Genomic DNA, 15506 nt, shown 5'->3' on the forward strand with positions numbered 1-15506 from the left:
GACGTCATCCGTGTGGGTCTCTAGCTGACTGACAGCCCAATCGGTGAAATGTTTGGCAAAGTGGTCAATTGGGTTGCCAAACATTTGAGGAGGGGAATCTTGGGCTGAATGTTGCTTACTGTGTACCGGTGGAGGAGTCTGTGGGAGTGGCGCGTCTTTGCAGCGAAGTGAAGACCTCGTTGGCGGTTTCCGTCTTCGCTGACGCGTCCGGTGGTGCGGAGGTGTGGCGATGTCCTCGGGCCAAACGGAGTGGATTGGTACCAACCTTCCGTTAGGACCCCATATCAGGTCCTGGCGCTCCGAAGGGGAATAGCGGAGAGTCTCCGCCTCCATCGCTCGCAACACCATCCACGCACCTTCGTCCATCTCCTCCGACGTGCTCGTTGCGGGAGAACTTCTTCTTGCTGGCTTCCTACTGTAACGACCTGGTCGCGTCGAGGTGCGAGGTGTTCTCCCAAGGATGCAGACGGCTCGGACACAGCTTGCAGGTAGAAAAATGATTTATTCTGGAACTAACTCAGACAGGAAAAAACAAAAACGACTAGCGTGGGAGCTAGCAAGCAAAATAACATAGCCTGAAAGCTAGCAAGAATCAAAAAGGTCGATACGTGTTGCATGTAAGCAAATTAGGAAGCCAGGCAGAGTGCTGCCCGGGCGAAGACTAAATAGCCCTCTGATTAGCGCTTGAGCAACAGGTGCGCGTCCCAAACGCTAACCAGAGGCAGGTGATCACAATCTGCCGTCATGGCAACAGAAACCAAACAAGGTGCTGAAAACACAAGTGACTTGAACGTAAAACTATGATCCGGGCAGCGGATCATAACATATATAATGTATATATATATATATATAGATGTACGTATATACATATACATATATATATACATATATACTGTATATATATATATATATATATATATATATATATATATATATATATATATTAAAAAAAATATATATATGTATATATATATATATATATATATATATATATATATATATATATATATATATATATATATATATATATATATATATATATATATGTATATATGTACATCCATATATGTACATTATACATACTTTATATATATATATATATATATATATATATATATATATAAGTGGGCAGGGTTGGGGGAGGGGGACGGGGTTGGGGGTGGGCAGGGTTTGGTGGTAGCGGGGGGTGTATATTGTAGCCCGGAAGAGTTAAGGATGCAAGGGGTTCTGGGTATTTGTTCTGTTGTGTTTATGTTGTGTTACGGTGCGGATGTTCTCCCGAAATGTGTTTGTCATTCTTGTTTGGTGTGGGTTCACAGTGTGGCGCATATTTGTAACAATGTTAAAGTTGTTTATACGGTCACCCTCAGTGTGACCTTTATGGCTGTTGATCAAGTGTGTCTTGCAATCACTTTCGTGTGTATGCAGAAGCCGCATACAACATGTGACTGGGCCGGCACGCTGTTTGTATGTTGAAAAAGCGGACGCTAAAGGCAGTGCCATCACGGCACCCCCTTAATATTGATGTTCGGGTGAAAATCGGGAGAAATTCGGGAGAATGGTTGCCCCGGGAGATTTTCTGGAGGGGTACTGAAATCCGGGAGTCTCCCGGAAAAATCGGGAGGGTTGGCAAGTATGGCACCCCTTGTCTGGCTTCTATCCTGCTCTCCCCCTGTGACTTCCTTGTTTCCGTGTCTGATGTCCGTGTTGTCCTCCCACAGTGCTTTCCCGAGTTCTCCTGTGATCCCCTGTTGTTACCCTCTGGATTCTGGACTGCCTCCCTTCATCCTCGACCTCCGCTTGGACACGGACCCCTTGACGCCTCTCTCAGTCCCATGGACCTCCCGCTTGTCTCAAGGACCTTCTTCTGCTTAGCCCCTTTGGATTTGTTTGCTTCCTCATCCAACAAATAGGTAATACACAACAGCTAATCTCCCACCATACACCCCTTTTGGATTAGTCACACTCCATTATTTTGTTTAGTGTATATATTTATATATATATATATATATATATATATATATATATATATATATAGTATTGTGTATTATTATATATATTGTGCATATATATAATCGTGCACAGGGGCACGATGGCGAGCGCCTAGTGGCTGGGCCGTCCCCATGGGGACAGGCCCGGCACAGCCCGAAGAGGCAACGTGGGTCCCCCCTCCAATGGGCTCACCACCCATAGCAGGGGTCATAGAGGTCGGGTGCGATGTGAGCTGGGCGGAAGCCGAAGGCTGGGCACTTGGCGGTCCGATCCTCGGCTACAGAAGCTAGCTCTTGGGACGTGGAACGTCACCTCGCTGGGGGAGAAGGAGCCTGAGCTAGTGCGCGAGGTGGAGAAGTTCCGGCTAGACATTGTCGGACTCACTTCGACGCACAGCAAGGGCTCTGGAACCAGTTCTCTCGAGAGGGGCTGGACTCTCTTCCACTCTGGCGTTGCCGGCAGTGAAAGGCGACGGGCTGGGGTGGCAATTCTTGTTTCCCCCCGGCTCAGAGCCTGCATGTTGGAGTTCAATCCGATGGGCGAGAGGGTAGCTTCCCTCCGCCTCCGGGTGGGGGAACGGGTCCTGACTGTGGTTTGCGCTTACGCGCCAAGCCGCAGCTCAGAGTACCCACCCTTTTTGGATTCACTCGAGGGAGTACTTGAGAGTGCTCCCCCGGGTGATTCCCTCGTTCTACTGGGGGAGTTCAACGCTCATGTTGGCAGCGACAGTGAAACCTGGAGAGGCGTAATTGGGAAGAATGGCTGCCCGGATCTGAACCCGAGCGGTGTTTTGTTATTGGACTTTTGTGCCCGTCACAGATTGTCCATAACGAACACAATGTTCAAGCATAAGGGTGTCCGTATGTGCACTTGGCACCAGGACACCCTAGGCCGCAGTTCCATGATCGACTTTGTAGTTGTGTCATCGGATTTGCGGCCTCATGTTTTGGACACTCGGGTGAAGAGAGGGGCGGAGCTTTCTACCGATCACCACCTGGTGGTGAGTTGGCTGCGATGGTGGGGTAGGATACCTGACAGACCTGGCAGGCCCAAACGCATTGTGAGGGTTTGCTGGGAACGTCTGGCAGAGTCTCCTGTCAGAGAGAGTTTCAATGCCCACCTCCGGAAGAACTTTGAACATGTCACGAGGGAGGTGCTGGACATTGAGTCCGAATGGACCATGTTCCGCGCCTCTATTGTCGAGGCGGCTGATTGGAGCTGTGGCCGCAAGGTAGTTGGTGCCTGTCGTGGCGGTAATCCTAGAACCCGTTGGTGGACACCGGCGGTGAGGGATGCCGTCAAGCTGAAGAAGGAGTCCTATCGGGTTCTTTTGGCTCATAGGACTCCTGAGGCAGCGGACAGGTACCGACAGGCCAAGCGGTGTGCAGCTTTGGTGGTGGCGGAGGCAAAAACTCGGACATGGGAGGAGTTCGGGGAAGCCATGGAAAACGACTTCCGGACGGCTTCGAAGCGATTCTGGAGCACCATCCGCCACCTCAGGAAGGGGAAGCAGTGCACTATCAACACTGTGTATGGTGAGGATGGTGTTCTGCTGACCTCGACTGCGGATGTTGTGGATCGGTGGAGGGAATACTTTGAAGACCTCCTCAATCCCACCAACACGTCTTCCTATGAGGAAGCAGTGCCTGGGGAATCTGTGGTGGGCTCTCCTATTTCTGGGGCTGAGGTTGCTGAGGTAGTTAAAAAGCTCCTCGGTGGCAAGGCCCCGGGGGTGGATGAGATCCGCCCGGAGTTCCTTAAGGCTCTGGATGCTGTGGGGCTCTCTTGGTTGACAAGACTCTGCAGCATTGCGTGGACATCGGGGGCGGTACCTCTGGATTGGCAGACCGTGGTGGTGGTTCCTCTCTTTAAGAAGGGGAACCGGAGGGTGTGTTCTAACTATCGTGGGATCACACTCCTCAGCCTTCCCGGTAAGGTCTATTCAGGTGTGCTGGAGAGGAGGCTACGCCGGATAGTCGAACCTCGGATTCAGGAGGAACAGTGTGGTTTTCGTCCTGGTCGTGGAACTGTGGACCAGCTCTATACTCTCGGCAGGGTCCTTGAGGGTGCATGGGAGTTTGCCCAACTAGTCTACATGTGTTTTGTGGACTTGGAGAAGGCATTCGACCGTGTCCCTCGGGAAGTCCTGTGGGGAGTGCTCAGAGAGTATGAGGCATCGGACTGTCTGATTGTGGCGGTCCGCTCCCTGTATGATCAGTGCCAGAGTTTGGTCCGCATTGCTGGCAGTAAGTCGGACACGTTTCCAGTGAGGGTTGGACTCCGCCAAGGCTGCCCTTTGTCACCGATTCTGTTCATAACTTTTATGGACAGAATTTCTAGGCGCAGTCAAGGCGTTGAGGGGATCTGGTTTGGTGGCTGCAGGATTAGGTCTCTACTTTTTGCAGATGATGTGGTCCTGATGGCTTCATCTGGCCAGGATCTTCAGCTCTCACTGGATCGGTTCGCAGCTGAGTGTGAAGCGACTGGGATGAGAATCAGCACCTCCAAGTCCGAGTCCATGGTTCTCGCCAGGAAAAGGGTGGAGTGCCATCTCCGGGTTGCGGAGGAGACCCTGCCCCAAGTGGAGGAGTTCAAGTACCTCAGAGTCTTGTTCACGAGTGAGGGAAGAGTGGATCGTGAGATCAACAGGCGAATCGGTGCGGCGTCTTCAGTAATGCGGACGCTGTATCGATCCGTTGTGGTGAAGAAGGAGCTGAGCCGGAAGGCAAAGCTCTCAATTTACCGGTCGATCTACGTTCCCATCCTCACCTATGGTCATGACCTTTGGGTTATGACCGACAGGACAAGATCACGGGTACAAGCGGCCGAAATGAGTTTCCTCCGCCGGGTGGCGGGGCTCTCCCTTAGAGATAGGGTGAGAAGCTCTGCCATCCGGGGGGAGCTCAAAGTAAAGCCGCTGCTCCTCCACATCGAGAGGAACCAGATGAGGTGGTTCGGGCATCTGGTCAGGATGCCACCCGAACGCCTCCCTAGGGAGGTGTTTAGGGCACGTACGACCGGTAGGAGGCCACGGGGAAGACCCAGGACACGTTGGGAAGACTATGTCTCCCGGCTGGCCTGGGAACGCCTCGGGATCCCCCGGGAAGAGCTGAAAGAAGTGGCTGGGGAGAGGGAAGTCTGGGTTTCCCTGCTTAGGCTGCTTCCCCCGCGACCCGACCTCGGATAAGCGGAAGAAGATGGATGGATGGATGGATGGAAATATAATAAAACATAGAGCAACATCAACCCCTTGTGGAACTGTGCCGTCACTACTCCCCCTGTATACATAACAGTAAGTTCCGGCCAAATTATTTATAAGGACCTGACGGCACAGTTTTTCCTTAGCCCCACTCCCAGTGTCTTTAGCCCCGCCCCCAGGGACTTTTTTTTTTTGTTTGCCACTCAAAATGTCTTTTTCTTTTTTTCACTCCACCCGGGAAAATGTTTCTAGTCCTGATCGCCTATCTTGGAGGGGAATGTGTAGCGATGATATTGGGGAAGAGGAATTTACCCGCCGCCTGAACACCCTCCTCCCACCCTCAGTGTTGTTCCTCGTTCGACAGGAAGTGTCTGGCATCCGCTTTCGGAGGGGGGGGTGGTAGTAATGGTGGCTGTGCTGAGGTGGTAGCACAGCTGCGCCCAGTCAAGCTACCCCCTGCTAGACCTTCACCACCTGTCCTCCGGCAGGCCAAACCGCAACCACCAGCAAGCCCGTTACCACCTGTCTTTCGGTTTGCCTGGCCGCACCTACCAACCCAGTGACGTGCAGTCAGGGGAAGCAGGTGAGGCGGGGCCTCACGTGCCATCATGGAAAGAAAAAAATTAATGAAATTGTTATATGTATCCAGTGATTATACTATAAAGTTATTTTCCATTTAACTTCACCAGTTTTAGATTATTTTTATTCAAAACCGATGAATTTTCACATTTGCCGTTTAAATACTGAGAAGAGACATGCACAGCTGGCTGCTGATCACACAACAGCCAGTTGAGGCACGTCACTGAGTTGAGCCTCACCATGGATTGCGCAATGACTCGGCTAACTGCTGGCCTGCTGTGAAGTGAGACCGTATTGCTATATGAATTATATTATACATTTACATAGTTTAGTTAGCTGAGGTATATAATGTACAGTGTATTTTGTCAACAACTGTATGTGTGTAACGTATTTCTTGTGCTGAGCAATCATAAAACGGCTGCGAAGACGCACTGGCTGAGGCTCGCAGTAATCCCGCCTCCTTGTGCCGGATAATGCACCCCGCAGTAGAATGCACCCCCTGACGGGAGTGTTATATCAACTAAAGTCCACACTTTCCATGAATGACTGAAATATGAAATTCGTGCTGCAGTCTGCAGGTGTACCTAATGTTGTGGCCCAGCAGTCATTCACAACTCCTCCAACACGAACATGATTGTTTTTGCACTTTTTGGCTTCTTATTAAATACAATTTTTTTTAAATAGATTCAATCTTGCAGGTGGAAAGTTTAAGTGTGGGCTTTAGTTGATATAACACTCCCGTCAGAGGTGCATTCTATGGTGGGGTGCATTATCCACCACCACAGCGGTGCATGGACTTCATTTATAAGTAAAGGTAAGACCATAATAACATTTTTTTTAATTAAATGTGCTTTTTTGTGTGCTACACTTTGTATGTGTAAAGTTAAAGTACCAATGATTGTCACACTAGGTGTAATGAAATTTGTCCTCTGCATTTGACCCATCCCCTTGTTCACCCCCTGGGAGGTGAGGGGAGCAGTGGGCAGCAGCGGCGCCGCGCCCGGGAATACTTTTTGGTGATTTAACCCCCAATTCAGACCATTGATGCTGAGTGCCAAGCAGGGAAGAATGCTGGTATGAGCTTTTAAACACAACCCGTTAACTGCTGCCAATCAAATGGTGACTAAGATACTCTTTAGGGTTCATATGTTTGTAAATCTGACTGTGATGAAGTCAGAGCCTCACCAGCCATGAACATCACCGCACGTCACTGCACCAACCACACTACCAGCACCAGCACCCAGGATGGTCCCCGTACGAGCACCAGCACCCAGGCTGGTCCCCGTACCAGCACCAGCATCCAGGCTGGACCCCGAGTCAGCACCAGCACCCAGGCTGGACCCCGAGTCAGCACCAGCACCCAGGCTGGCCCCCGAGTCAGCACCAGCTCCCAGGCTGGCCCCCGAGTCAGCACCAGCTCCCAGGCTGGCCCCTGAGTCAGCACCAGCTCCCAGGCTGGCCCCCCGAGTCAGCACCAGCTCCCAGACTGGTCCCCGAGTCAGCACCAGCTTCCAGGCTGGCCCCCGAGCTAGCACCCGCTCCGAGGATGGCACCCGAGTTAGCACCCGAGCTATCACCCGCTCCGAGGCTCGCACCCACCCCTGCACCACGGCTGGCCTCCGCGTCAGCACCTGCTCCACAGCTGGCCCCTGTGTCAGCACCATGGCTAGCAGCGCCAGCTTCAGCACCTCAGCCAGCACATGCTTCTGCACCTCAACCAGCTCCTCAGCCTGCGTCCTCCACGTCTCCGGCTCCGACAACATCGTCCTCCATGTCTCCGGGTCCGACGACATCGTCCTCCACGTCTCCAGCATCGTCGCCCCCGCAACCTTCATCTGGCTGGCCGCCCAGGCGGCCATCTGGCGCCTGCGCGCGGTGCCCTCTGTGGCGCCCTCTGTGGCCAGGGCATAGACGCTTTCTGCGTCAACAGCAGCGACACGCAGGACATGTTCGTGGTACTCGTGGGCTGCTGTGGTTATGGCGCCACTCGCGTCCGCCTTCCCGACGGCCTAGTAGGTGGCCGTTCCTTGGCCGTTCGACTCGCCAACTGCAGCGGCGGTCTATTGGCCGCCACCACCAGACTTGTCCCCGATGGTTTCGGGGACCCTGGGCCGGCGACCCACCACCAGTTCCCCCCTCCACCCTCCCTTGTCTCTTGATCTCGTTGTTCTGCTTTCAGTCCTAGGACATCTGGAATCTGTCCATAAGGAGGGGAGTACTGTCCCGGCGCGGGCTCGAACCCGCTTTTCTCCGGCAGCTGGGTCTGCCAGCACCTCCGTTGGCAGCGCGTCGAGACACGCCCCTGCTCGGGCTGGCCGCATCACGCCCACATGCCGGCAAGGCTGTGGGCGATCAGCAATCAACACACCTGGGACTGATGAGGGCGAGCTGTATATAGACCAGTGGACCCAAGGATCCTCGACGGATCTTAACCATTTGTTACCCTAGTAAGCACCCCTTGTCTGGCTTCTATCCTGCGTACTCGCTCTCCCCCTGTGACATCCTTGTTTCCGTGTCTGAAGTCTGTGTTGTCCTCCCGCAGTACTTTCCCGAGTTCCCCTGTTGTTCCCCTCTGGATTCTGGACTGCCTCCCTTCATCCTCGACCTCCGCTTGGACACGAACCCCTTGACGCCTCTCTCAGCCCCACGGACCTCCCGCTTGTCTCAAGGACCTTCTTCTGCTTAGCCCCTTTGGACTTGTTTGCTTCCTCATCCAACAAATAGGTAATACTCAACAGCTAATCATTCATACACATAGTCTCTAGTCCCTTTTGTATTAGTCACACTCCATTCTCTTGTTTAGTGTATATTTAGTAGGGATGTCCGATAATGGCTTTTTTGCCGATATCCGATATTCCGATATTGTCCAACTCTTAATTAACGATTCCGATATCAACCGATACCGATATATACAGTCGTGGAATTAACACATTATTATGCCTAATTTTGTTGTGATGCCCCGCTGGATGCATTAAACAATGTAACTTTACCATGAATTGATTAACGTGGACCCCGACTTAAACTGTCATTTGTGGTCAATTGTTCGGAATATGTACTTTACTGTGCAATCTACTAATACAAGTTTCAATCAATCAATCAAAAACAAGGTTTTCCAAAATAAGAGAACATTTTCAACTCCAGTTATGGAAAAAAAGTGCCAACATGGCACTGCCATATTTATTATTGAAGTCACAAAGTGCATTATTTTTTTTAACATGCCTCAAAACAGCAGCTTGGAATTTGGGACATGCTCTCCCTGAGATAATCCTAATACCCACTACAACTATGGGAAATACTATACTGTGACGTTCACAAAGTGCATTATTTTTTTTAAGATGCCTCAAAACAGTAGCTTGGAATTTGGGACATGCTCTCCCTGAGATAATCCTAATACCCACTACAACTATGGGAAATACTATACTTTGACTTTCACAAAGTGCATTATTTTTATTTATTTTTAAACATGCCCCAAAACAACAGCTATAAAAATAATGAAGGCACACAGCTGCAGTCCAGAGTATACTAGAGCATACTTGCCAACCTTGAGACCTCCGAATTCGGGAGATGGGGGGTGGGGGTGGGGGGGGGGGGGTTGTGGTGGCCGGGAATGGGGGTGGCGGGGTTTGGTGGTAGCGGGGGGTGTATATTGTAGCGTCCCGGAAGAGTTAGTGCTGCAAGGGGGTCTGGGTATTTGTTCTGTTGTGTTTATGTTGTGTTACGGTGCGGATGTTCTCCCGAAATGTGTTTGTCATTCTTGTTTGGTGTGGGTTCACAGTGTGGCCCATATTTGTAACAGTGTTAAAGTTGTTTATACGAACACCCTCAGTGTGACCTGTATGGCTGTTGATCAAGTATGCATTGCATTCACCCATGCGTGTGTAAAAGCCGGCACGCTGTTTGTATGTCGGAAAAGCGGATGTGACAACAGTTTGTAGAGGACTCTAAAGGCAGTGCCTTTAAGACACACCCCCAATAATGTTGTCCGGGTGGAAATCGGGAGAAATTCGGGAGTCTCCCGGGAAAATCGGGGGGTTGAAACCGATACCGATCATTATTATCATATTACATTTTAAAGCATTTATCGGCCGATATTATCGGACATCTCTAATATTTACTATTGTGTATTATTATATATATTGTGCATATAAATAATAAAACATAGAGCAACATCACCCCCTTGTGGAACTGTGCCGTCACTACTCCCCCTGTATACATAACAGGTTTTTCTGTAATTACAAATTTAAACGGTACTACTAACCATCTGGAATTTTACTGCGGTTTATCATCCCTAATACAGACACACACACACACACACACACACACACACACACACACACACACACACACACACACACACACACACACACACACACACACACACACACACACACACACACACACACACACAACACATTCATACATATACTGTATGTATTCACATATATGTAAGCATGTACAGTTTCTGGTGGTCTACCTGATGTTTCCAGGGATCTCTTCTTCGTCTGGGCCTCCAGACTCTTAAATTTCAGTTTGCCTTCATTCTTGGTGTCCTTTCCCAAAAGAAAGAAAAAATAAAAGAATAATTCAAATTAGTGTTGAAGTTCCAACAGTACTTAGTTTTAACAGTTCCTCGTGCACTGACTGAATTTAGGAAAATAGATTTCAGCTTTGTTGCACACGGCGTACATACCAAACTAAAACTTTCAACTTCTTACACCAGAGGTCACCAACGCGGTGCCCGCAGGCACCAGGTAGCCCGTAAGGACCAGATGAGTAGCCCGCTGGCCTGTTCTAAAAAATAGCTCAAATAGCAGCACTTACCAGTGAGCTGCCTCTATTTTTTAAATTGTATTTATTTACTAGCAAGCTGGTCTCGCTTTGCTCGACATTTTTAATTCTAAGAGAGACAAAACTCAAATAGAATTTGAAAATCCAAGAAAATATTTTAAAGACTTGGTCTTCACTTGTTTAAATAAATGCATTAATTTTTTTACTTTGCTTCTTATAACTTTCAGAAAGACAATTTTAGAGAAAAAATACAACCTTAAAAATGATTTTAGGATTTTTAAACACATATACCTTTTTGCCTTTTAAATTCCTTCCTCTTCTTTCCTGACAATTTAAATCAATGTTCAAGTAAATTAATTGTTTTTATTGTAAAGAATAATAAATAAATTTTAATTTAATTCTTCATTTTAGCTTCTGTTTTTTCGACGAAGAATATTTGTGAAATATTTCTTCAAATGTATCATGTTTAAAATTTTAAAAAAATATTCTGGCAAATCTAGAAAATCTGTAGAATCAAATGTAAATCTTATTTCAAAGTCTTTTGAATTTCTTTTAAAATTTTTGTTCTGGAAAATCTAGAAGAAATAATGATTTGTCTTTGTTAGAAATATAGCTTGGTCCAATTTGTTGTATATTCTAACAAAGTGCAGATTGGATTTTAACCTATTTAAAACATGTCATCAAAATTCTAAAATTAATCTTAATCAGGAAAAATTACTAATGATGTTCCATAAATTATTTTTTTATTTTTTTCAAAAAGATTCGAATTAGCTAGTTTTTCTCTTCTTTTTTTCGGTTGAATTTTGAATTTTAAAGAGTCGAAATTGAAGATAAACTATGTTTCAAAATTTAATTGTCATTTTTTTCGTGTTTTCTCCTCTTTTAAACTGTTCAATTAAGCGTAAATTTTATTAATTATTAATAATAACATAGAGTTAAAGTTAAATTGAGCAAATTGACTATTTCTGGCAATTTATTTAAGTGTGTATCAAACTGGTAGCCCTTCGCATTAATCAGTACCCAAGAAGTAGCTCTTGGTTTCAAAAAGGTTGGTGACCCCTGTCTTACACTGTGAGTTTTCTGTGCTATCCTGAAGGATGGACATCATGAGATGGAACAGTTCCTGTATTTTTGGAAGATTTCAAACTTAAACTATACGTACTAAATAAAGACACATATTTTGGGTGTTCTGATGATCAGCGTATATTCTGCATATATTCATTAAGACAGACACGATAAATGGATTGTTTAAGAGACGCACAAGTTGAGCTGATGAACTTTGTGTGCGTTATCAAGTTTGCACTTGTTTTAGTACATGCAAACATTTTGTAGCTCAGGCCCACTCTGTACAAAAATAAATACCGTCACAGCAGTATTTTAAGTAAATTAAAGTAAAAAAAATAAAGCTTATTTATAAATGTATAAAAACTCAGTAAGAAATTAAGCACAGCAGTATACCAGGTAAAAGTAAAAAAAAGTGCATCAAATAAATTACAGATTTTATTGTATTTCTATATTTATCTACATCATCATATCGTTCATCATATATGTCAGGCCTATGCAAATATTTTGACTCGGGGACCAAATTTAGAGAAAACAACATAGTTTGGGGGCCAGTAGTTCTATTTTTAGGAACACTAATACAAAACCTCACCATAATGGCTGATTGAATGCTAAAAACACAGCAAATTATGAACGCATAAGGTTAAAAAAAACAAAACACCTACAATCTGATATATTTGATACATCACTAAGGTTTAGAACTTTGTTGTAAAAATCTCCTTCCGTGTATGTCCCTGACACCGCATTTCAGGCTCTGGAAACACTCTGTGGAAACGCTCCCTACTCACACTGCTTGGTGGCTCGTCTGAGCTGCTGTGACTTAGATTACCATAGTACTAGTATATCATGCAAAAGCGCAGATCCAACCATTGAAATACTTTGTATAGTTCAAGACTTACGGTCATTTGAAAACATCACTGCACATCAAAATGGCAGCTACTGTTTTGATCTTAAAGTTGTTAAGAAACTATTTGGGAATGTCCGGCGGGCCAGATTGAACCGCTTGTGGCCCCCGGGCCTTAATTTGCCCAGGTTTGATGTATGTCTTTTTTTGTTTTTTAACAAGGATCCGTGCTACCATGAAAGAAGCTACAGTTGTCTTCTGTAGTGAAGAATCGAACCAAAAAAAGAAAGTCCGGCTTTGCTCTTAGTTGTCTTTAAAAGTTTGACATTTTTGGTGTGTGTGTGTGTGTGTGTGTGTGTGTGTGTGTGTGTGTGTGTGTGTGTGTGTGTGTGTGTGTGTGTGTGTGTGTGTGTGTGTGTGTGTGTGTGTGTGTGTGTGTGTGTGTGTGTGTGTGTGTGTGTGTGTGTGTGTGTGTGTGTGTGTGTGTGTGTGTGTGTGTGCGTGTGCGTGTGGATGATGTGTTAGGGCAGACCTGTTCAAATTAAGCATACGGCCCGTTAAACTTTTCAATCTGGCCCACCGGACATTCCCAAATATTTTTTTTAGATCTTTAAGATCAAAACAGTAGTTGCCATTATGATGTGCAGTGATGTTTTCAATTTACCATAAGTCTTGAACTATCCAAAGTATTTCAATGCTTAGAATCTGGGCTTTTGCATGATATGCTAGTTACTATGGTAATCTAATTAGTTACTATGGTAATCTAAGTCACAGCAGCTCAGGCGAGGCACCAAGCAGTGTGAGCGGGGAGCGTTTCCACAGAGTGTCAGCCTGAAATGTGGGTGCAGGGACAGACGCGGAAGGATATTTTTACAACAAAGTTCTAAAGATTAGTGATGTATCAGATATATCAGATTGAAGGTGGGGTTTTTTTACCCTTTGCGTTCATATTTCGCTGTGTTTGTTGCGTTTCGCTTGATTGTAAAATATGTCGATCGAGAGGGAGTGTGACGTTCATATGTTGTCAATATTCAGTGTTTTATCGTTCATAGTTAATATTGTAAATCCCACTTCCATTCCGAACTCAGTTTGTAAACGATCAATGAGTCCATACAAAGCTAAGAGCCGAAGATTCAAAAAATACACGGCGCACTTACTCGAGTAAAAAATAATCCGAGGAGGAGGACCTTAAACGATAGTTTAGTGTGGCTGAAACGGGGTTTAGGCTAAATAATTATTCGTTTAAGGGGTTATCTGGCTTAGTGTAGACATGGCCTTAAGCTGACCAACACGCCAGATTGTAGTCACCTGGAGGCATGTCTGAATGAAATTAAACAATGGATGTCCACTAACTTTTTGCAACTTAACACTAAGAAAACAGAAATGCTGATTATCGGTCCTGCTAGACACCAGCATCTATTTAATAATACCACCTTGACATTTGACAACCAAACAATTACACAAAGCGACTCGGTAAAGAATCTCTGTGTTATCTTAAACCCAACTCTCTCATTTGAGTCACACATTAAGAGTGTTACTAAAACAGCCTTCTTTCATCTCCGTAATATCGATAAAATTCCTGCCAAAATTAAATCGTCCACTGAGATCATTATTGATGCGTTCGTTACGTCTCGTCTTGATTACTGTAACATATTATTTTCGGGTCTTCCTATGTCTAGCATTAAAAGATTACGGTTGGTAAAAAATGCGGTTGCTAGACTTTTGACAAGGACAATAAATATTACGCCTATACTGGCTCATCTGCACTGGCTTCCTCTGCACTTAAGATGTGACTTTAAGGTTTTAATACTTACATATAAAATACTAAATGGTCTAGCTCCATCCTATCTTGCTGATTGAATTGTACCATATGTCCCGGCAAGAAATCTGCGTTCTAGGAACTCCGGCTTATTAGTGATTCCCAGAGCCCCAAAAATGTCTGCGGGCTATATGGCGAATTCTATTTGTCCTTCAGTACTCTGGAATGTTCTACCAGTAACAGTTAGTAATGCTACCTCAGTAGAAGCATTTAAGTCCCATCTTAAAACTCATTTATACACCTGGGACTTTAAATATGCCCCTTTTAGACCGGTTGATCTGCCGTCTGTCTTTTCTGCTCTCCCCCCCTCTCCTTCATGGAGAGGTTATCAGGTGACCATGGATGAAGTCGAGACCCAGGATGGACCACTCCTCTGTGCATCAGTTGGTGACGTCGTTGGGGGGGTTTGAGTTTTTTCTTACCCTGATGTGGGATCAGAGACACTTGTAATTAAGGGCTATATAAATAAACTTTGATTGATTGGTTGATTGATTGATTGATTGATTGACCTCCCTCGCTGTGGGTGCCACTGGATTCACACCAGGGACCCTCAAATTTCAGGACAACCACTCCACCATCTGAGCCATGCCGCCCATAAATTTACAAAATTAGCAGAGGAACACAATATTATATCATAAGGATTATTATGATATAATAATCATAATAATCCTTAGCAGCACGGTGGCAGAGGGGTTAGTGCGTCTGCCTCACAATACGAAGGTCCTGAGTAGTCGTGAGTTCAATCCCGGCCTCGGGATCTTTCTGTGTGGAGTTTGCATGTTCTCCCCGTGACTGCGTGGGTTCCCTCCGGGTACTCCGGCTTCCTCCCACCTCCAAAGACATGCACCTGGGGATAGGTTGATTGGCAACACTAAATTGGCCCTAGTGTGTGAATGTGAGTGTGAATGTTGTCTGTCTATCTGTGTTGGCCCTGCGATGAGGTGGCGACTTGTCCAGGGTGTACCCCGCCTTCCGCCCGATTGTAGCTGAGATAAGCTCCATCGCCCCCGCGACCCCGAAGGGAATAAGCGGTAGAAAATGGATGGATGGATGGATTATTATTTTACCCACTCAGCCTAAGATGTCTTAAAAACGTTCACAATAGAACAATTATTCATATTAGCATAGGTTGTATTTCATTATGCGAACAACATGCAACATATTTTTCCCCAGATGAGGCTTTTGAACAGCAACCATGTCACACTATTGAAAACGTCACCCTG

At 46.2% G+C, this 15506-nt stretch overlaps 1 protein-coding gene across 1 annotated transcript in view; it reads right to left on the reverse strand.

The window, feature by feature from the left end:
* mylk4b (myosin light chain kinase family, member 4b) overlaps positions 1-15506 on the reverse strand; it is an 87960-nt gene that overhangs the window by 34808 nt on the left and 37646 nt on the right. Inside the window, exon 3 of the mRNA XM_062028148.1 lies at positions 10245-10320. Coding sequence (XP_061884132.1) covers positions 10245-10320 — 76 coding nt within the window. The remainder of the gene's footprint in view (positions 1-10244; positions 10321-15506) is intronic.

The sequence above is a fragment of the Entelurus aequoreus genome, linkage group LG19 (genome assembly GCF_033978785.1).
Source record: "Entelurus aequoreus isolate RoL-2023_Sb linkage group LG19, RoL_Eaeq_v1.1, whole genome shotgun sequence".
NCBI classification, from domain to species: Eukaryota; Metazoa; Chordata; class Actinopteri; order Syngnathiformes; family Syngnathidae; genus Entelurus; species Entelurus aequoreus.